Source organism: Aquila chrysaetos, chromosome 25 (assembly GCF_900496995.4).
Source record: "Aquila chrysaetos chrysaetos chromosome 25, bAquChr1.4, whole genome shotgun sequence".
NCBI classification, from domain to species: Eukaryota; Metazoa; Chordata; class Aves; order Accipitriformes; family Accipitridae; genus Aquila; species Aquila chrysaetos.
This window is the reverse complement of record NC_044028.1, coordinates 11,115,412-11,137,703: the sequence shown is the minus strand read 5'-3', so window position 1 is coordinate 11,137,703 and position 22,292 is coordinate 11,115,412. Positions and strand designations below refer to the sequence as shown.

General features: G+C 35.8%; 1 protein-coding gene across 1 annotated transcript in view; it reads right to left on the bottom strand.

Annotated features, from left to right (window-relative positions):
- PDXDC1 (pyridoxal dependent decarboxylase domain containing 1) overlaps positions 1 to 22,292 on the bottom strand; it is a 33,968-nt gene that overhangs the window by 4,867 nt on the left and 6,809 nt on the right. The window contains exons 2-19 of the mRNA XM_030001929.2: positions 21,299 to 21,372; positions 20,682 to 20,747; positions 19,321 to 19,404; positions 18,260 to 18,406; positions 15,147 to 15,336; positions 13,117 to 13,185; positions 12,497 to 12,575; positions 11,614 to 11,698; positions 10,712 to 10,760; positions 10,502 to 10,603; positions 10,170 to 10,295; positions 8,822 to 8,872; positions 6,948 to 7,011; positions 5,511 to 5,599; positions 4,681 to 4,786; positions 3,393 to 3,564; positions 2,596 to 2,714; positions 1,645 to 1,766 (exon numbers count right to left, since the gene is read on the bottom strand). Of these exons, the coding sequence (XP_029857789.1) occupies positions 1,645 to 1,766; positions 2,596 to 2,714; positions 3,393 to 3,564; positions 4,681 to 4,786; positions 5,511 to 5,599; positions 6,948 to 7,011; positions 8,822 to 8,872; positions 10,170 to 10,295; positions 10,502 to 10,603; positions 10,712 to 10,760; positions 11,614 to 11,698; positions 12,497 to 12,575; positions 13,117 to 13,185; positions 15,147 to 15,336; positions 18,260 to 18,406; positions 19,321 to 19,404; positions 20,682 to 20,747; positions 21,299 to 21,372 (1,794 nt within the window). The remainder of the gene's footprint in view (positions 1 to 1,644; positions 1,767 to 2,595; positions 2,715 to 3,392; positions 3,565 to 4,680; positions 4,787 to 5,510; positions 5,600 to 6,947; positions 7,012 to 8,821; positions 8,873 to 10,169; positions 10,296 to 10,501; positions 10,604 to 10,711; positions 10,761 to 11,613; positions 11,699 to 12,496; positions 12,576 to 13,116; positions 13,186 to 15,146; positions 15,337 to 18,259; positions 18,407 to 19,320; positions 19,405 to 20,681; positions 20,748 to 21,298; positions 21,373 to 22,292) is intronic.

The window sequence follows — 22,292 nt, the reverse complement described above, 5'->3', positions numbered from 1 at the left end:
CACAGTAAGCCTAACCAGGTATGTGTCAATCTAGGTTCAACTTTGGTTTTCAAATTCAATATACGACTGCCATTCTGATCCCTGTGGCATCCTATGCCAGCGTCAGTGATGTTTTACACCGCAAAGAACAAGCAGCTTACTGGGAGAGCTGTAGGGGCAGTAAAAGAACAAACCCAAGAGATCAAAAAAAAGTCACAGTTTTGTCTTGTGCAAGAGAAATGCCAATTTCCATAACTTAATATGGGTTTTATTATTACACAAGGCCTAGATGACAGGCACTTCCTCCACAATATAAAAAATTTGGGTTACTGTTGGTTAATAAAAACAAAGGAAAAAGAGGAAGCTGCTCCTTTTCCTTGGGGGAGAGGCAAGCCAGGAATTCACCACCACAGCAAGCTAAATACCCCAAGGTACTGACTACAGAAGGGGTTGCATTTAGAGTACAAGGAAGAACCACTGCGTTCTCTGGTCCAGTCAAGATGTTTGTCTTAAATTTTGGTTCTGCCTTTTAGTGTACTTATCTATATGTCTTCAGGGCTTGCTGATACTGGAGTAGTTTTTTTTCTAAAAGCTTCCCCTTTGTACTAAACATCACGTGTCTAAATGATGCAAGTGTCATTCTCACAGATTGGTTCTGCTTCTCAGTTTTGGATCAAATGGTGTAAGATCCTTTCAGTACCACAGTTTTCTTGTAGCTGGTTCCAAGGACTGCAACTTTCTGAGTCCTCCACTACTCTTTATTCCTCCCTAGAAGCTTCAGGATCAGAGTGGCCCATATTCCAACATTCGGTTCCTAATCTCTCAACTACAATAGTTAAAAAACTGAAGGTACTCTACAGGTAAACCATCTTTCATCTCACCCCCAAAGCAGCACAGGAAGTCAAGAGCAGGCAGAACATCTCCAGAAAACGCTGCTAGAAAAAATTTCATTGCCAAAATCAACATATTCCCACGGGCAGCAATAGGCAAAGGATTTCTGAAGTTTTATTTATTTTTTAGGTGAGGAAATTAATTGCCCAACACTAGAGGAATGAAAAGGACAGACATTTGTTTGTGATGCAGGTCATTTAGGAATTCTACTTTAGAGAACATTTGGAGAACTCTAATTAGGTAAATGCTTTTACAAAAAGGAGTTGCATCATCAGCTTTATTACTTCAATAGGTAATTTGTAATTTCCATTTTTAAGCCACCAATGTAAATTTTTTCACACATTTTAGGGCACAGTCTTATCTTAAAGCTGGTATATAAACAATCATCTCAATCCCATTGCATGATGAGAAACACCAGCTCACAATCAGCCCCCACCTTCCCTTTTGGTTTTGGGTTGGGTTTGGGGTTGGTTTTTTTTTTGACATCTTAAATTTTAGTGATAAAATGAGCCTATTTCAGTACTACTAAAATTTTTCATTGGAACTCCTGAACACAGGACCATGCACTTAAATCAGGACATCCTCAGAATATTATAATCCTGTAACAAAAGTTCTCCTTATGTGGACACAGATTATTACTTCCACAGTAATTAATAGTTTGTTGCAGGAAAGTACAATTTTTACTTTCACAAAGAACCAAACCATGTCCTGAAGCCAATATGGAAAGGAGAAAATAAAAGGTGCTGAAATGCTCTGTGATTTATTAATACATACTCGTGAATTTTCTTCAATTTCTCTGCCTGTTGCTGCAATAGTTTCAACTAACTCCGACACATCCAGATCCTCAGTTACCATGCCAATATAAACACAGTTCTTCTGCCCTCCAAACTCTGGACCTGTGAACACAGGGAGAATCAAGTCTTTTGATGTACAAAAATGCATTCTCACAATAGGTGCAACACTCATGCTTGCGAGTCTGGAAATCCTAATACATACCCACACACACACTTGAGTAATTAAAAGCAGTATCTGCATAGGTATAAATTATGCAGGCTAAAAAAGCTCAGCCCTGTGAGTTTTCAAAGAGAGAAGAGAAAACATCGAAACAAGAAAAACAGTTGTATAATAAATATCAGTGTTGAACATGTTTCAAATTCATTTACAGAATTACTTAGTTCCACAATTCTAGGGCACTTAATTTTTGAAAGCTGACTAGAAAAGATCAGAGTTCTGAGTAAGCAAATTCCTATTATTTCAGCTATAATGTGGCACTATGTAAATAGGAAAGTGCTGCTAATTATCATTAAAGTCATCTGAAGCTTTTAATCTAGCCATAGAAAGCAGTGAACTGGTCAGTGGGTTTTGAACAAGATCTGCTTTTCATTAGATACAGCACTAACTGAGAAGGCTCAGTTTACAAAGAGGAACACTGCAGCTTTTATTCTTTCTGACAAGGAAGCACTTTTTGGTCTAGTTGCTCAGAAGTCCGTTTTCACAGGTATTTCTGAGAACAGTGCACCTTGCTCACCCTGCTGAACATTTACCCACTGAAACAGAGGTGAGGAGGAAACAAAGTTCCAGATGTTGTTTCTACAATAACCATATACGCAGCAGTGTAATTTTGCATTATAATGACCTATGTACAAATGACCTCCTGAACCATTACAACACAGTCAGTAAAATGACTATTAGCTTGAACAGAAGTTTTTTAAATAGTGCAGTTACCCAAAGAAAAAGTGAGATCCGACTCCAGCTCATTTAATTTTTTCAGAAGTTCTGTATTGATTTTTTCTAGTTCTTTTTCTTGTTTGTCATCATTCTTCCCATCACTGTGATAGTTGTATCTTCAAACCAAGCCAGAAGATAATTTCACTTTACAGTACGTATGAAAATATAGACACATTTAGCATGTTTCTACAAACTTCTCTATTTTATGAACCAAAAATCTCAGAACATTATAGCTTAGATCAACAAATTTATTGGCATTTGTAATCAGAGATTTTGGGGTGGGGCGAGCTTGCGTTGCAAACTTCACTGAACACAACAAATTTCTAGGTAATATACTTATTATATTTCAACTATTTTGACTATACAGAATCCTTCCTAGAAGACTGTATCAGAAGATCAGAACAGACACCTGAAGGGTTTTTTGACACGGTATTCAGTATATAAGTGAATCCCATTATAGATAAAAAAGTAAGTTACGCTTAGCTAAATACAGTAGGATGCACTTGCATATTACATATCCATCTAACAGATCCACACGCTGCCTCCAATATTAAAACCGTTGCCCTAATTTTGCTAAAACAGCTCTTCGGCTTTTCTTTAAAAAAAATAATCAAAGTAAACAACATTAAAAAGGTAATTTTTTTAAAAAGCACTCAAAAGCTTCAACTGAGTGCAAAGCCAGATAATAATCAGTCAACAATACATTCATATCACCACTGAAAAGACCACATATTCCTTTCTGTTAATGCACAGTCTGTCCAAATATATAATGAAGAAAATATTGAAAAATTTACCTTACAACACCTAATCCTGGCCAACTAAGATCTTCAATATACAACAGGCCTACTGTTCTTCTCACTTCTTGCTCAAATTCCTCTCTCAGTTGCAGTGTACTTGTCAATACTGGTATCTTCATTTTCAAGCAGTCTACTAACTGATCAACATCTTGTATTTCAGTTCCTAAAACTAAAGAACTGATGTGTTAGTATGTGATAAAAGTGAACGGACATCAAATAGATGTCTGAATTAAGTAATCTGTAAAGAAGCCACTCTGTAAGTCAATCATGAATACAATTTACAGACAGTACTGAAATATCTTGATCTATGTAACAGTGTTTATCCTTCAGTTATCTATCCACTGATACACCAAAGTGGAGAGAGCTAAGGATTTCATAAAAAGTAAGACCCATAAAAAGGATTTTCTGATGTTACAAATTAATAAGGACAATACCCTTTTTCATTACATCAGTAGCTAGCAGCAGAAAAATGCCTCTTCCCATAGCCTAACAGATCATGAATTAGCTTCCATGCTGGTTTAAAACAAAACAAACAAAACATCACAGCATCATCAAGTAATTTTATTCTAAAAATCTACTTTTCTGCATACACCAGGATCCTCTCATGTCAGCGTCAGGTGTTTTGATAGCCTAAGCCACTCTTCCCACACAAGCTAAAAGGAGATACCATGCATCACCCCGAGCCCCTGCAGGTTGCTCTGTGCATCTGCCGAGTCTAAACAAAGTACATATACGGTGCTGGCTTAAACATGAAATTTAAGACACTTTCCAAAACCGATTTTTATTCCCAACCCCCCATCAGTAATTATAGAAAAACCTCGAGGTTTAGTAAATAATTCTTCTAGTTAAGTAGCTATATTTTGAACACAAGCACCATTTCAGTGTTGCAACACCTCTGTAGAAAGGTCAAGCATCTTGGGTTGAGCAACTGAGAGGAAGAAAGGTAGGGATGATTTATCCTTCATATTTCGTTTATAACCATTAGAAACAAAGAGCTTCTCCCCTTGTTTTTCCTAATGAATTTAAGAAATAATCAGCAAGTCTTTCTCGGCAAAGGTGGTGAGGCTATTTCACCCACAACAGCTGAGCTACCACTAATGCACCCATTGCCATGGTGCAGCAGAATGATAAAGCCAAGATAGTTTTGTTTTGTTTGTAAGAAAATCCTCACCATAGAATATATTAAAGAGTTTCTTGAGTATATCTGCTTTTACACCAGGAGATTGTTGTACAATTCTATAGCAAGTCTCAGATTTTACAAGTGGCTAAATTAAGTGAATGTTACCTGCAGAAGTCATTAGTGGGCTAAAACGCACACACGTGCCTTCATCTTCCAGTTCTACCACATCAACTCCACTGGCAGGGACCAGCTGTGCCAGCTGCTCTCCTAGCTGAAGGGATAAGGCACAGTTAAAAAACACACAGAGCGTGACCTCCTGCAGTCGCTGACTCAGGCTAGACTCTTCCCACCATTAAGGGGAACGACACACTAGACACAGTTTTCTGTATTTCTCAAAATCACTTCTTATGACAAAATACTTCAGCTTGCTGGTGATATGACAAAGTTGGACATATACTTAAAATAATGAAAATTCAGGGTAAGCTACAAGTGTTACAAGTCAGAAGTTTCTGCAAAATTGTCACTGTCATTAAGTATGCCATAATTACTACGCAATTGATCCAACATAGTTATGTGCTCAGCTCTGTGAAAGCACATGTTTCTAGAATTAATTCTCTTAAGATCTGGAAAAGAAAGACTGTTTATTCATGAATACACAGACATTGTCAATGAAGTATCTAGCTGATTAAAAAGAGTTCTAAAGTTTTCACATATTCCCACAAGACCAAAGAAAAAAATCCACTACGAACAGCTTAAGATGCAGTAATAATTTCAGTAGTAATTACATATGTAAAATAATCAGAAACATGAAAGCAACTTTGCTTCAGAGCAAATTCATCTTTTAAATCCAAAGCGCCCACTAGTTTTGCAGAGGATACGAGATCAATGATAACTATCAAACTAGTCTACCAAAGGTCTTATAATTACTGATGAACCCCTGGAAACATTCCCCTGTCACTTCTTTTTTCCTAAAGAGAAAAAGCATCCATTCTTACCCACTGATTGAAAGTGTCATAAATGTATCTTTCGTTGCTTATTATGGGGTGCTGAATAGTTGAGGCCTGTGCAGCATGTGAGGTTTGATCTGAATCCAAAGATATAAGAATCACAGAAGTGGATTTTTATTTACTTAATTAAACAAAAGGCAACCTAAAATTTAGATAAAAGACAATTACATTTCCTAGGTAATGTAACACATCTACATGATGTACTGGACCTCAAGCAGACTAGCAAGGATTTTTTTTTTTTTAAAGGTATGTTGAACATGACAAATACTAGAAGTAAAACAGAGAGTTGAATATACTAGTTTTAAAAACAACCAATAAAATACTTCTCTCAGTTTTGAGGTTCAAATGCCCCAATGGAAATAAAAACTATGTTTTCACAAAGCAAAATCCTGTCACAGAAGGCTGCAATATTTAATTTGATGCATTCAGCTGCTTTTTTTATCAAGTTTTAATGATTACTTTCTGTTTTAAACCACACTAAAATAATATTAAGTATTTAAAGAGTCCATTATACACACAAAACATGCAGAAATGGCCAAACATCTTAAATCCTTATAATTCAGGTGGGTGACTTCTCCCTAGCAAAGCTTTTCAAATAAATGCATCCACCAAGTCACTAGACCTAGATGAATAGGTTTACTTTGTGAGTGCAACCACTAATTAGATTAAAACCAAAACCAATCCTCCTCCATGCCCAACACAAAAAATCCACAGAAAATTAAAATTAGCACTCATAACAACACTATGAAGTTTTCTAGCAGTCTTTTGCCTCATCCCAGCTGGACATGTCCCCAGCCTCAGAGCGTGCACATACGAACAGCACAACAACACCCTCTGTTGTAGCCGAGAACAAAAATCCTCTTTCTCGGAGATCACATCTAAGTAAGGATGTTCTGCTCAGAGCCACATGTGGCGTGGCTACTGTATACCCACAACAGTATTTCCAGAGCTGTTCCTAATGTGTTCTGCTATTTTTAAAACTATTGCAACAGCAAGTGTAATAAGTAAAACAGAGAAACATGGTTCTTGCAACTAGCCACTAAAAGTATAAAAGGAACAGAAAGCCTGAACAAAACCAAGGAAGATCCTCCTCCACCAGTACACTCAAACACAGCCTGCAGCTTATGAGACTTCCATCATCTGCTCTCATGATCAAAATCATATGCAAATCTCTCCTCACTCAGGAAGGCAGAAAATTACTTGTTATGAAAATTTAAAACACTGCAGTCTATCTAAAAAAAGAAGCTATCACATGTATGGATTCTATCACTAGATTATGACCAGCATTCACAACCTTTTTAAAAGCATGTTACACAAGAGAATTGCACTACGTAACATTTACCTCACCAAATTCATTTTACAAATTAGTAGCTTAAAAAACTATAAAGAGGGTTTCTTGGTTTTGTTTTTAAATAAATCACATACCTCTATTTGAATATTCCCGGAAGAACTTGAAAACCACCACTGGTGAACTCAGTTCATCTTCAACCTTAAAAAAATTAGATATATTTTCACATATTTTTAAAAAATTTAACACTCTGTATAATTCCCTAGACTGTTGAGCAAAGCAGATTATTTTGTTACTGCCGTCAAAACAAGATTCACACTATCTCAGTATTAGAATTTCACTCTAGGAGTGCAAGTAAACATATTTGTAAACACAAGAAAGTAAATCATTATTCAGTTAAAGCAGAACTGTATTGATTTAGAGTATGCATTATTAAAAATTGGGCACTATAAAACAAGACACCTAAGCATGTTCATTAGCAAATATATTGTACTAAATAGTTTATTTAGCTTTAAGTATTTTCAAATATTAACATAAAAAAAATTCTCTTGGAAATTGCCCCAGAATCATTGGCGAACATCAAGAAAGTTCCAGCAGGAATAACAAGATTATAAATGATCCTGCTTTAGGGATAGGAGAAACGGACTGGGCAAATTCTGGAAGCAACCTGAGGCTACGTTTCACAATCCTAAAAATGGAAGATTTATTTAAGTAGAAGGGGGAAGTGCTACACTAACTTGACCTCCCAAGGCCACTGTCGTGGTTTAACCCCAGCCAGCAACTAAGCACCACACAGTCGCTCCCTCACTCCCCCTCCACCCAGTGGGATGGGGGAGAAAACTGGGAAGAGAAGTAAAACTTGTGGGTTGAGATAAGAACGGTTTAATAGAACAGAAGAAACTAAAAATGATAACGATAACACTAATAAAATGACAACAGTAATGATAAAAGGATTGGAATGTACAAATGATGCACAATGCAATTGCTCACCACCCGCCAATCGACACCCAGTTAGACCCCGAGCGGCGATTCCCCCCGCTCCCACTCCCCCCAGTTTATATACTGAATGTGATGTCACATGGTATGGAATACCCCCCTTGGCCAGTTTGGGTCAGCTGCCCTGGCTGTGTCCTGTGCCAACTTCTTGTGCCCCTCCAGCTTTCTCACTGGCTGGGGATGAGAAGCTGAAAAAATCCTTGACTTTAGACTAAACACTACTGAGCAACAACTGAAAACATCAGTGTTATCAACATTCTTCTCATACTGAACTCAAAACATAGCACCGTACGGGCTACTAGGAAGATAATTAACTCTATCCCAGCTGAAACCAGGACAGCCACTAATACTCTTTGAAAAACAATTTTTACATAAATGGTTGCTGTCATTCAGTGATCCATGAATTATCTATTGCCCCAGAAAACTAAGCTGAATATATTTTCTATACATCAAGTGGCAATTACAATGGGGCGGGGGGGGAAGGAGTAAAACCACCAAACCCTATGGAACAGGACATTTCACAGAAACTGAATTTGGAATGAATACATTAGATGTAATTTCTAAAACTATTTCTTGTGTAAAAACCACAGCTGGGATAATTTTTGTGTACAATTTCACAGGGTTCACAGTATCATCTTAACAGCAGGGTAAGATGCAGCCAGAATCTATTAGAGAGGCTTATGGAAACTGGTTTCATAAATATATTACTGAACAAATCCACATTTTAAATGGAATTAAGACAACCTCTTGAAACAATTTCTGGATGTTGTTCTGTCAGCTCCACTGAGTGCATGAGTACAGAGCAATGGAACAAACACAATCTAGAGGTCACACACAAGCAAGCCACACAATTTCATTGAATACCAGAACTTCATTAGAAAGATACCAAGCATCTTCAAAACAATGACTATGATTTAAGTACTATTTTAAAGTAATTTTTTAAATCAAAGTTATTCTTATCATTTAACAAGCAAAGATTAAGCTATACAACCCAAGTGTTAAATGTAGACTGTACCGAAGTTTTAATGAAATCCAGGTTTTTCAAGTTTTCCAGCAACCTTTGACTCTAAAACACCACAGCAGAAGGGAAACAAAAGGAAGAGACAAACGCACAGTTTTAGAAGTTGAAAACTATTCTGAAAAATGTTAAATATTCACTACTATCATTTCTATTTCTGAACAAACCCCTACGATGTGTCAGAGATTCATCCAGTTCTTTCTTGTAAATTTAGAATGCAACGGAAAAAATATTTTCTATTTTTAGTAAAACACTGACTACAAAACTATTTTCATTAAAATAAAGTCTTGGTGTATTTATTGACGAAGTTCCAGAGATATTACAAATCCACTGACTAACTAAAGCACAGTGTGTAGCAGAACAGTTAATTTTCTCAAAGCTACCATAGGAAGTGGTTATGATGGCTTTCTAAATTATTTTCATTAGAAAAGACATTCTTACATTGTGGTTTAAGACTATTAATAGACTATTATAAAAGCTAAGATCAATCTTAGATGTCACAAAATCTTAGTGACTGATGATACTTTGTCACTCTTTTAGGTCTGTCATGCCAATAGCTTCTTCACTAACCATTACAGAAAATTTCCATTTCCCTTTTGCCCTTCTTTGAATTTTTTCTAAGTGCTGTACCTTTAAGGAAAAATGTTTTGCATATAAACACTGCATTTTTTTAAATAACACATTATACTGGACCTTAATTTTTACTAGGCTAAGGACTCAACTGCAAAAATAGTGCACTTGGCACTGTATCTGAAGAAATGTTTTGAAGTCCTTTTTGTCAGGCATTTATAACTTACTATTACTTAAAACAATATGATGCCAAGTAGAGTAGGAAAATAAGAAAGTCTTTCTCTGAACAGCTTTCAAGCAAAATAGTTAAAACAGAGAAGTGACAAAATAAATGAAGTGATTATGTTACTTCACTGTTTAGAAAGAACAAAGATTAAGTATTTCTCATTAAAAAAGCCTAATAAAATATACGATCTAATAGTAAAAGCACATCCCTCTCCCAAAGACTTTACTCTGCTTTCATAATTTGTAACACAATACAAACCAATATGCTATACTGTCAACAACTACAGTATTTTTAGTTGATTCATCTACAATGCATCACAACAGTCAAAAAAGATGTATTAACAGCTATTATAAAAACATTCCTAAGTATAATAGTGTTCTCTGATAGCCATCTGGATATTGCTTGTACTGTTGTTGCTATCTGAACTTTGTTTCTGCTTGGAGACTCAAACTGTTAAATTAGATGGTGAGGATTCTTAAGAACAGTCTCCAGCCCATGCTCAAAGAAGCAAAGTATCCATAAACCATGTGCCAACAAGCTGTTGCTTACTAGTTGTGAGGCATGCTTTATCCTCTCCACAATCCCATCATGGCCCAGGTACTGCAAGGAGAGCCACAGTGGCAGGGCACGGAGCTTCTCTACAGGCTGACTCGATGTCAGCCCAGCTGCTAAGGACTAAAGAGGAAAATAAACAATAAACAAACCGCTATTAACCTCTCTTCAATTATTCCATTTTTGCCAGCTTATGGAGTATGTCACAGCCTAAACAGGGGAGCTTTTGCAAATTATAATTTAGATGCTTATTAAGAACAAGTCACTATACCATGATCAAAATTAAAGTTTCAAGATCTTGAGAACAATGCCTGAGAAGCTGAACATACCAAAGATGGATCCTCATGTCTGTAGAGTGTCACTGCAGGTACAGCCGGAAGACCCAGCCAGGAACCCAGAGTAAGAGTCATGCTGTCACATTTGGTAGCAGCCTGAAGTTTATTACAATAAGCAGAATATAAGCCATATATATTTTTATTAGATCTTGACCTTAAAATCTAGAGCACATTATTAAAGTTTCTAGATGTAGTAAAACATACCAATACAGAAGAGGAGACATAACCCAAAGCCAAAGTTGCCAAATTCACACTAGAAAAAGAAAGTGGTTTTAGCACATACTAAATATTTATTAAGAGACAGCATTTTAATCTTTAGTTTAAATATTTCATGGTGATGTGTAAAGGGAGGTAACTTTTGTTCTTATATTTTTTTATTAACAGTGCAGTAGATGTTGCTACATGGTCTTCCAAGATTGAAAACCCAAAAGTAAAAATCCATTTTAATCTAAAAATGTTTCAGTCCAACCTTTGGGGAAATCACTCCCCAAAGTCCTACCCATAATTCAGCATCAATCTGGGATCAGAAATAAACAGCATGCAAATATAACACTATACAATGAAGTATCAGGAGAAACAAAGTCTCTACTCCAGGCTCAAAAAAATTAGTCTTAGAGCACTGGAGTCTTCATTAACATTGTCTAAGTTCTTGGAATTTCTTTTCCTCTTGGTTTAATCCTCCTCCCAGTTATGTTGCACACTGTACTTGCAGCAGTCGTCTTGACAACGTTCATTAAAGTGTCATCTCTTCCACACTCAGTTCATTCTCCTTCCTCATTCTCAATAATCACTGTATAATGTCTCCCCTGACTTGTCCTATAAGGTCTTTTTATTCATGTTCCAAGCTCTTCAAAGCAAGGGCAGATAAGATTACCATCTGAGTAAAAGTAACGACTAACCTATGCTGAAATAACCACTCCAATTAATTATTCCTGCATATGTAAAAACAATTCATATGTCATACAGTGACAAAATTATAACCATATAAAATGCTTAATATGACAAAAATAAAGATGGTCCTATGACTCTCTGGTTAGCTGTAAAATTATGTGCTGTCCATTACTTAATGAATATAGTTATACTGAAATAAATTTCAAGTTTCGTACCCTTCTACATGGAGCCACATATTATACTGCTCACAAAGTTCCTTCAGTCGGCCAAGTTTATCTGTGTGCCCAGCACCTGGTGTCCCTTTGTTGAAAAGGAAAAAAGGCAATGACAAAGGATAAGCATGCAAATTAGGACTCTACATAAGAGGACCTCTTGTACTGTTGTCAAAGAAGTCACACAAGAGCAGGAAAGAAGGTATTTAAAAAGAGCCCACTACACAATATTTGTATCTGATTCATTGTGACTTATGAGTAACTGGAATTCTAGACAAAAAAATAGAGATACTTGTTTTGTTTGTCAATATGTTAAAAATACTTAGAAAATTAGACATCCTAGGCAATAAAAGACTCAGCAGCCTCAGATAAGAAATGCAGACTTTTTAATACGTTCAATGTATGACCTCAACTAAAAGAAACTAAACCAAAATTAACATCTCAGATATTTTTCCAAGTCCAAAGCAAGTAACAGTCACCTCATTCATTTGTACTTAAAACAAACTTTGTTCACGAGCAGTTCTTTTTAATTAACTAGAAGAAAAAATATAGTTTTTAAAGCTAAAGTTGATGGCACACCCATCAAAAAATTCTGAAGTGTTAATGTGAAACTGATTTTCAACAAGAGATTTGCACTCAGTAAAATAAGTTCTAGTCATAGTAATACATCAACTGACATAAGCAGAACCATAGCAGTACCATTCAACTTCAAATCAGTTAGAAGCCCCTCTGGACAGATAATTATTGTTTAGTCATAAAGATATTTCCTGATATTTCTTGACATACAATCACTAAGCTGTTTAACAAAGTATCTTTTTATTCTGGATTTTATATATATTCATGAAATAGCATGCTTTTTTTGTTATTGTTTGTCCACAGCACTTACCAGCATTGGCCACAAGCAACAAAGGCAGTTTTCCAGACTCAACATCATCTTTAATCACTCTGTCCAACAAAGCAACATCCTGTTATCAATAAGAACAAGATATGTATTTATAAATATGTTTGTCAAACAATACAGAATTGTTTCTGCTGAACTGGAAAAATGCATTAAGAGTGAAAATGGACAGCATTCTGAAGTTCTGGAAGACATTCTTAATGTCTTTGTGGCTTGCAGTTTCTTCTCAAAGGTAAAATAACTTGAAGGTCAGATAAAGCATTTGTGAAAAACACAACACACATACATCATGTAGTTTGTAAATGTACGCATGACTACATGTATTCTAGAAATCTTGGACTAAAAAGCACCTTACTAGATGCTATTAAAAATATCTTGCAATTGACAAGACCAAGATACAAGCTGCTGGCTTTTTAGAGTATTTCAATCTATGATTTGTACAGCTACAACACAGAAGACTTAGAGGTTGAAAAAGTAAGTACATCAATAAGCTTTTCCTAACAACATACTTGACATTCATTTAACGAGGCTTTCCAAAGAAAAAAAAAAAAACAAACCAAAACCACAAAAAAACCCACCACAAGAGCTCTTAAGGAAGACAAACTTACCATTTGGTGTTGAGATCCAAACATAGTGTTACAAGGCACACGGCACATGCAAGAAAGGGGTAACCCTAGCTGCAATGAAAATGATGGAATTTCAACAACTGAGACATACTCATTTCAAGTGTTCACAGAAATATACAGAGTGACACAAAAAATAGTAACATGACAATAAAAAGCTGGATATTACATTATAAATTAAGTTTCCTGCTAAAACTTAGAATCAAATTAATAGCAGAGAAAAGAAAACACAGGAGAAATTGGAAAAAAACAACAATCAACTTTTGGTTAGCACGTCAACTGCATTCCGTTTTTCTAATGAAATACTCATGCTCTGTACAACAGCCTAAACTCAATCCTCTTTTTCTTGGCCACACCTACAATTAATACATCCTATAAGAAAACGTGTGCTTTGTGCATGGGCCATGTTCCACTGGAGGTTCACAGTCACTTTACTACTGAGTAGAGAGCAACCTGCCTACTTGGATCATACAGTTCAGCTGACTATTCACGCTGGTAAGTGAAATTCTTCCTTCGATATGGAGGCAAATTCCAGATAACTTTTGCATCACTAACATGAGGGGGAGCTGGGGAAACAAGGTCTCTTACATTTTGATCTTTACCTTGGAAGATCACTAGACAAGTGAAATGTAGTTGATCATGCTCATCACTGAACAGAAGATTCAGCAAATTAAGAGAACTACAGTTACAGACTAGTTTGTTTTCACCCTTTCATTTAACAGAAATTGAATTAACATCTGATTACTCAGTTCCAACTGTCTGCTCTACGATATACACTACTTCTCAAAATCTAAGATAAAATGCTATCACTTCTAAGTTCAGTGATCACCTAATGTGGACAGGTTACCTTATAAACAAAAGATAAGGCACCACTGTTAATAGCAGGATCTACTCTGTACTCAGAAGCAAAAGGGTCCCAAAATACTGATTCTTAGCACTATTTCTTGTATCAAGAAGTTCTGGTCAGTAACTACATGCAACACTTGGCTTAGCAAAGACACCAACTTACTGCAGTGAACTCTTACCACCTACTTCCCAAGTAATTTTGGCCAAGACAAGTTCCATCTATGATACCATTTTTATTTCTCTGCAGTCTACATTTTAAATCTATTGGTAGTACCTCTGCCTGCCTTCTCCCAAGACTTGAAAAACAAAGGCCCTAAGAACTTGACTCGTCATTTCAGTGCATGTTAAGTTTGAAAAATATCACTAGTGCACTATGCAGTAGTAATGTCTGTATATGGCCTCAATTAGCTTATTTAAATCTACAAACATTCATGCAAATAAATACTTGGCAAAACCAATAAGTTTTATGACATAATTAGGAAAAACTGGGTTTCTTTAAAGCGCTGGGTTGTCGGGGTAATCTTGCTTTTCCAAAAGACTTTTTGAAATGGGATCAGCACAGCCTACTTCTCCCTCAACTGTTTTCCTCTTAAAAAAAAAAAATGTTTATTGAAAATAAGAGTACAGGGGCATCATTCAACTAAATTTTATAATAAATCAGTGTTTGGAAATCCAGTATGTTTGGGCTCGGGTCCTTTTCACCATGACCAACAGCTTATGTAAAGCGCAATGCAATCTAGAAACAATCACTTGTTTAAAAAAAAAAAAAAGTTAGCATGTAAGATCCTTTCAGTGGAAATATTCAGACAATTTCTCTTCCTCCCACTGTATCACTGCTGCAAAACACAGACTGTAAATGCAACCTGAAAGTATTTTTTCCAGACAAATGGTTTTACTTTAAACATACAGTCCACTACAGCTACTGAGATAGTAGTGAAGCTTCACTTCTAACAGTGGAAGTTCCAGGCAGACACATGGATCTAAAGGAAAATTTCCATTGGCCCAAACCAATTTACAAGACTGCTGCCAGTACTGTACCAGACTGTACTGCAAGTACCAGTCTCCTGCAGGAAAAGTCTGAGTATATTTCTAAAATCTAAATTTCAAGTAGGCAATATGAAGCCAGGTAGATTCTACTTGCAGCTAAAACCCCAACTGATTCACTTTACCTGATTGCAGAGAGCTTGGCCCAAGCCTGTTCTAGCTGCAGAACTAATGTATATGACAGGCTGCTTAGTATATAGCACGTTAAATCCTTCTATTGTATAATCTTCATAGCGTGTATGAATAACAAGTCGACAGATTTTTAGGAGACCTTCACGATCATCTTCATGATAATATGCTGATCCATTTTCATATCTGCAAGAAAAGCCGAGTAAACATGACCCACAAAACCAATAGTCAGTTTAGTGACTAAAATAACACTGACAGCAAAGGCGCTCACAAGAGGACAAAGAAGATGGATAAAAAAACCCTTCTATTTTCCCAGGATAAAGTAGAGTAGAAGGAAACTTGATGAGATAGGCTGAGATTAACAATGAGGGAAGCCTAATACATATTTTCATCTAGACTCAGACATAAAGTAAGAAAGAAAAAAACATCTGGGTTCCTAAGGATTGCCTTTACAGAGTTCAAAACCCTGCTTACTAAGAGCAGTGTGAAACACATGAAAGGCTTCATCTGGTTTTAATATACACGTAAATTCTGGACCGCTAATTTTAAAGAGAATGCAACCTGACATTCTTTAGGTTAAGTTAGTAAAATTGGAATGAGACACATGAAGTAAGGTGAATGGGCAGAAACTTGCAAACTTTATTATGAAATCACAAATCAAGGTATTTTCTAATACCCAAAATTACTGATGTCATTTGTTATTTTAGAGAGTTTGAAAATAAGACCACAATTTAGTACAATCTATTCAGCACACAGCAAGACAGTTTTCCAGATGTTTTAAATACGTGAGTTACATAAATTAAGTATATTTTTCCCCAGGAATATTTTAATGATTTTATGGCTATTTTGCCTTCAATCTGATTTATTAGGCATGTTTCCTTGGGGCTTGTGGGAGTGTGGGGGGTGATGTCTGCTCCTCCCCAACCATTTTTAACCTGTTTAAGAATCAAACTCAGATCAGCGTATTAACATTTATAGTCAAGAAACGGGCGCAAATTAACCAAAGAAGAGATAAGGTATGGGTGTTGTCAATTTATTAAGCAACTTACAAGCTAGATTTTTCTTTTAGCATTTTTGTGCAACACTGTTGTGGTTTAACCCCAGCCAGCATCTAGACACCACACAGCGGCTCGCTCACTCCCCCCCTCCCAATGGGACAGGGAGGAGAATCAAAAAACAAAAAGTAACTCATGGGTTGAGAAAAGAACTATTCAATAACTGAAGTAAAATGAAATAATAATATAATAATAATAATAATAATAATAATTTTAAAAATATTAAACCCAAGACAAGACAAGTGATGCACAATGCAATTGCTCACCCCCCACTGACCGATGCCTGAGCAGCGATCCGCCCCTTCTGGCCAACTTCCCCCTGTCTACATACTGTACATGACGTTCTATGATATGGAATATCCCTTTAGCTAGTTCAGGTCAGCTGTCCTGGCTATGGTCCCTCACAGCTTCTTGAACACCTGCTTGCTGGCAGAGCATGGGAAACAAAAAAATCCTTAACTTAGGATAAGCACTACTTATCAACAACTAAAACATTAGTGTGTTATCAACATTATTCTCACACTAAATCCAAAACACACTGTACCAGCTACTAAGAAGAAAATTAACTCTATCCCAGCTGAAACCAGGACAAACATCTAAGTCAGTGCCTTGCACAATTTAAGAGTGGCATTTATCAACAAATTTACATACAGGCCCTGAAACATCTTAGGTTATCACAGACTATCTGATGCACAAATACTGCTAAGTATTCCAGAGTTAAACTCCAGAATGACCCACATGCAAACATTTACTTCACCTTTACACAACAGTTCTGTGATCTAACACAGGCAAAGGGAAATTCCTCTAGTGTTGCTCATAGCCACATAAAATGTCAAGAAGCATGAAGCGGTTCACAATACAGTATTTGTTCAATGCTGCTGCCTATGGGTCAAAAAAGTTTGGGGACCACAGTCCAATAGATACCCAGCATTAATCACAAAATCATAATGTTACTGAGTATTTGATTCAAAACAGAAATATTTTTTTGTTAGCCATGCCATTTAGAAACATCACTGACACCCTCTCTATATACACATACATTTGTCAAAATAGCAGATTATCTGCAACTTCTCAAATATCATCATTTCACAAGGTTTCAAGATCTTTAAGTCAAAGACAGATAAAAATAATCACTGAATTTATAAAATAATTCTGATAGAGGTGAGCCCATCAATGTAAGAAAAATCCTTTGTAATTCTAACAACTAAATTAAGGTTAACTTCAGTTATATTTTTACCATTTCAGCTTGCACTGCGCTAATACAAATAAATAAACAGATAGATAAACAGATAGATAAACAGATAGATAAACAGATAGATAAACAGATAGATAAACAGATAGATAAACAGATAGATAAACAGATAGATAAACAGATAGATAAACAAGTAAATAAATCTCAGTAGCACTGGCAACATTTTCTGAAAGATACAGTATCATGAAAGGGAAAAAGCAGTTTGGTTTTTTTGCTTCAGGAAGAAAGAAAGGAATTTCTAATCAGTGAATCCCCCCAACTCCAACACCTCCCCCCAGCTGATCTCCATTCTTCTTCTCTCATGGAACAGTTTAAGATATCTATGGTACATGATGAAACAGGCATTTATGAAATATTTCACTGTACTGTAAATTTCGGTAGTGTCACCTACCATACCTGGAAAAATAAACTAGATCCAGGAAGAGCAAAGGAGAAGTTAACTGAAAATGTATTTTAAAAACAGGAAGTACCCCAAGTCTCAGCAACATAGCATATGGCTCAAGAAAGAAGAATTTAGTTAAATGTTTGACCAACCGTATGTCTGCAACTGTACTCTGGCCCTTACCTCCACCATATAGCTCTTATAAAAGGATTTTTATGGCAACCATGTTACTAATAAGTTCCTGCCATTCAAAATGCAGTCTCTTTTTTTTTTTTTAATTGTGTTGTGTTTCAGACCTTTCAAAGAATATTTCTAAGTTTGTGGCACAGTGGTTTCTTTTGCTGACATCTTCAGTCCAGCCACACATTTTTAAACAGTTATCACTACCAATTCATACATAAGTTATTCACAGTGACTCACCTGAAAAGCCTGCAGAGCCAGAGAGTAGTATCAGAAAGGATCCTTGTTGTAAGTTTTCTCAGTCTTTCCCTGTCTAGCACTGATATATAAGCAGCCAAACTATGTCCCAGTAGAGCCATGTGACCCTGTTCACCAACATTTTGAAGTCTGGAAGCCAAAACAGAGTAACTGCCAACTAAATAAAAGTCATGAACATTACAGTAATTTTAGGTTTGTGTGTTTTTACTGTAGAGTGGCAGAATTTGTTGACATGCAATTTTAACTATTTAGCAGAGCGGAGTACAGTATACCACAGTCACCTTCCTGTCATTGTGTATTACATACTAAAAAGCCAGTGCAGACAAAAGCACTTGCACTTCACTTGGCCTAGCTGCTTACAATAACACCTCAGCATCTTTTTTAGCCAATTAGCTCGCATGAGTTGGAACTAAGCACCTTATCTGCACCGGGACTTTAAAATGTGTTAAACACATACCTTTCTCTCCTCATGCAGAGGAAACTCAAAAGGCTTATTATTAATATCTTTAGAGGTATAGCATTCATTAGTTTGTTGAGGGTTTTTTGGTTTGTTGAGGGTTTTTTGTTTGGTTGGTTTTTTAATCTCCAAGTTGTTTTTCAGATGTTAGTTTTCAATAATCTTCTGCAGATTAGTTAGCATTATTTCCATTTTACAGAAAAATGGAAACAAATTTTATTTTCTTTTTTTTCCTTTAAAATCTACAGGGAGAGATGGTAAAAAAAAATATCGGTATTCAAAGTTCTATAAGAATTTCAGACTTAAAACAACCTTCAGAAAGTAGAAAACAAAATGAGCTGTCACATCAGAAACAATTCCCTTGTATAATTCAATTTAGTAATTAGAAATGAAAGCTTTAAAATTTTAAGAAAGCCAAGCCTAATGCATTATTCTGGTTCACTGTATAATGTAAGTTTCCTTTAAAAAGTTACACAGTTGCACAGTATCTTTACACTTTAAAACACTTAAATGTATAAGTTCTATAATAATCAGAATATAGAAAAATCAGATATCTTCCACAAACAATAATTCATATTGGCTTTACCGGTAGGCCTGTGAAGTTTCCTCTTCTTCCTCTCCATGCATTAGGTTCTGAACTAACTGAAGTATGCTCACCATATCCTGGCCACTGGCATACCAAGGTGGGGAAAACAAAAGTCATACAAAAAAAAAAAAAAAAAAAAAAAGGTAAGTACCAGTATCCAACAAAGAGGCCATCTGGGACACTGCATGGTAAGACATTAAGACAACACTGCACTTTTACAGAATGCTGAGTATAGCAACAAAAATGGTTCCTTGCTCTCAGAAAAACAAATCATGAAGACAACGTTGCTGAATCAATTAATTCAAAACCCTACTTAATTATAGTAGGACACTTCAATAAGTATGAACTCAGACCCACATAAAAACACATCTACTGAAATCTGAAAATTTGGACTGAAAAGTTTGACTTGACAACATTTAATTGCTTATTGCTACATAGCAAAGGAAGGTCATAGCTAAGGATCCAAATTTCTCTTTGCATGATCCAGCTTCGTCTCACAAACTCAGCACATCTGTTAAACTACCACCTACAAATATTAGTTTCTGGCAAACAAAAGCTTCATTAGACTTCTGACATGATGCACTCTAACACGGTAAAACTGGAAAAGACCCACAACACTTCAATTTGTATAATTCCAAATAAAATTTACAGTAGTATAAGAACTTACACTCTGACAGTTGAAATTGCTTTTTATTCTTAAAAAAGCTAAATCAGTGTCTCCACTCAAAACCAAGTTTAGTTTATGTACACAAAAGACTTAAATAGATTTTGCAATACTTTCTGAAGTGCTACTCTGGGCTCCTGCAGGATCATCTTCCAAAGAGGCTACAACCAATTTAACTTTTAGTTTTCAGGTACAATGATCTTACCTGCCTTATGCACAAGAGCACCATATAATTTTTTAAGACAGCTGTGCTAAAAAGGTGGGGGGAGGGTGTTTTGGTTTTGTTTTGTGGTTTTGGGGGGTTTTTTTGGTTTTTTTTTTTCCAGGTTTTCTACCTTATCAGTCTCAGTTTGGTTTTTTTTATCTGGGTGTTTTAATGAATCTTTATTCTATAGCACAAGTTTATATTTACTTTAAGTCTCAATCACAGCTGTAGGCACCAATACTTCATTAAATTCCAACAGTTCAAAATTTCAGTCACCCAGGACAAGTAATCTTTTTTTTCTTTTACCTATGTGAGTATGGAAGTAGTTGGTATGAGGATAATCTCCCCCCCCCCCCCCGCCCCTACATGAGTATGGAAAAGGTTGATAAATGTTCATGTTTGCATTAATACAGAAGTTGCTTGGAAAACAAACATGTTACATGTATTTTACAGATTCTGAAAAGTAAAGAGCATTATCTAGTTATCACCTACCTGCCTTGGAGTGGTCCAGGAATATCCTTCCGTGCATACTTCTTTTCATTTTCTTCCTCTGCTTTTCTAAGTTAGAGACACAAGAATAAACTATGTATTTAGTTTATGTTTTATAACATCAAATATGTAGTTGACTTTGACTTGCAGAAATACATACTGACGTTTGCAATCTATTTAACTGACAACATTTTCATAAGTAAATCAGATGAGACCAACACAAAAGTTTAGCTCAGACTGAATTAAAGAGCTCCTAAGTTTGGGGTTTTTAGTCCTTTAACAGAAAATGTCAAACTTACAGAACAGTCTCATATATATAGGAATTAAAAGTTACTTGCACAGCAATAAGAAAAAAAAAAATCTAACATCTCTGAAAAAATAGACTTGCTGGAACTTGCTCTGAATATTACAGAATATGCATAAAAATATGTACATTTATTTTAAAAATCCCATCATTTGAGGAACAATGGTGATTTGTATAGGTATAAGCTTCAGAAAGACAATATGGACTTAAACTACTATGAAAATGAGTTCTTTCCTGCTTAATGACAGCAACATTAATAATCCTCCCCTTAGCACAAACAGCTATTGTTTTTGTAGTTGTTATACTTTGCACATACCTTTGATTGTCTTCTAGCATCTTCATTGCTTCATTCAGATTCTTTCCCATTTCTGCTAGAGTAGGGTCAACCATCTTTCAGGAAAAAAGATAACAACTTTTAAGAAAAGACCAAAAAACATTTATCTTACTAAACATTTATCTTACTACTGTCCCCACAACATCCTCAATACAAATTCATGCATCAGCCAGATTCTTTTAATTAGTCTGTGTGTACTCATTTAAAAATAACAATATGTTGAATATCCTGAACTCAAAATAGACAAAATGAGAACATACTACTAACCTAAAATAACCCAAAGAAAACTCAACTGTGATGTGGATTGTTAGATCCTATTTTTTTTCTCCACGAGGAAAGTAATAACTTTTTCTGATGAATAACAAAAGAAAGAGCATCAGAAGGCAAGAAGGATTTGAGAAACGCAAGGCGTTCAAGTAAGTGCTCGTTATAATGCTTTAGCTAAAAAATTAAGTATGTGCCACTTTAGCCCAACTGAATGATGTTTTTCTTTTTCATAACCATTCTACACCAGCAATAAAACTTCAACTATTCCCATAAATGTAAAAATTCATATGCAGTCCTATCCAAAATTGAAGAAAAACAAAACAAAAAAAACCAAAACCAAAATCAAAAACCTGTTAAGGGACACCCTAATCTTTCTACAGAGTATGGGAAACAGAAAATACAATCACAAGTCTTTCAGTGGCAAATCTCATTTAGAAATTATCCTTTTACTTCACCTGAGAACTCATGTTTCTCCACCAAAAAACCCATTACCATATCCTCAGTTAAGTTGACTCGACAGTCAACTCTCACGGTGTACAGACTCTCATTAAAAAAAAACAACTAGCCCCTCTGCCATAATAGTAACAGAGGGGAAAAAAAAACCAACACCAAAAACCAACATGACACCCCCCCCCCCCCCCAAACAACCCACCACCAAATGAGAGAGCTATCAGTGGATAAGTACAACACTATTCTTACAAGAAAGTCA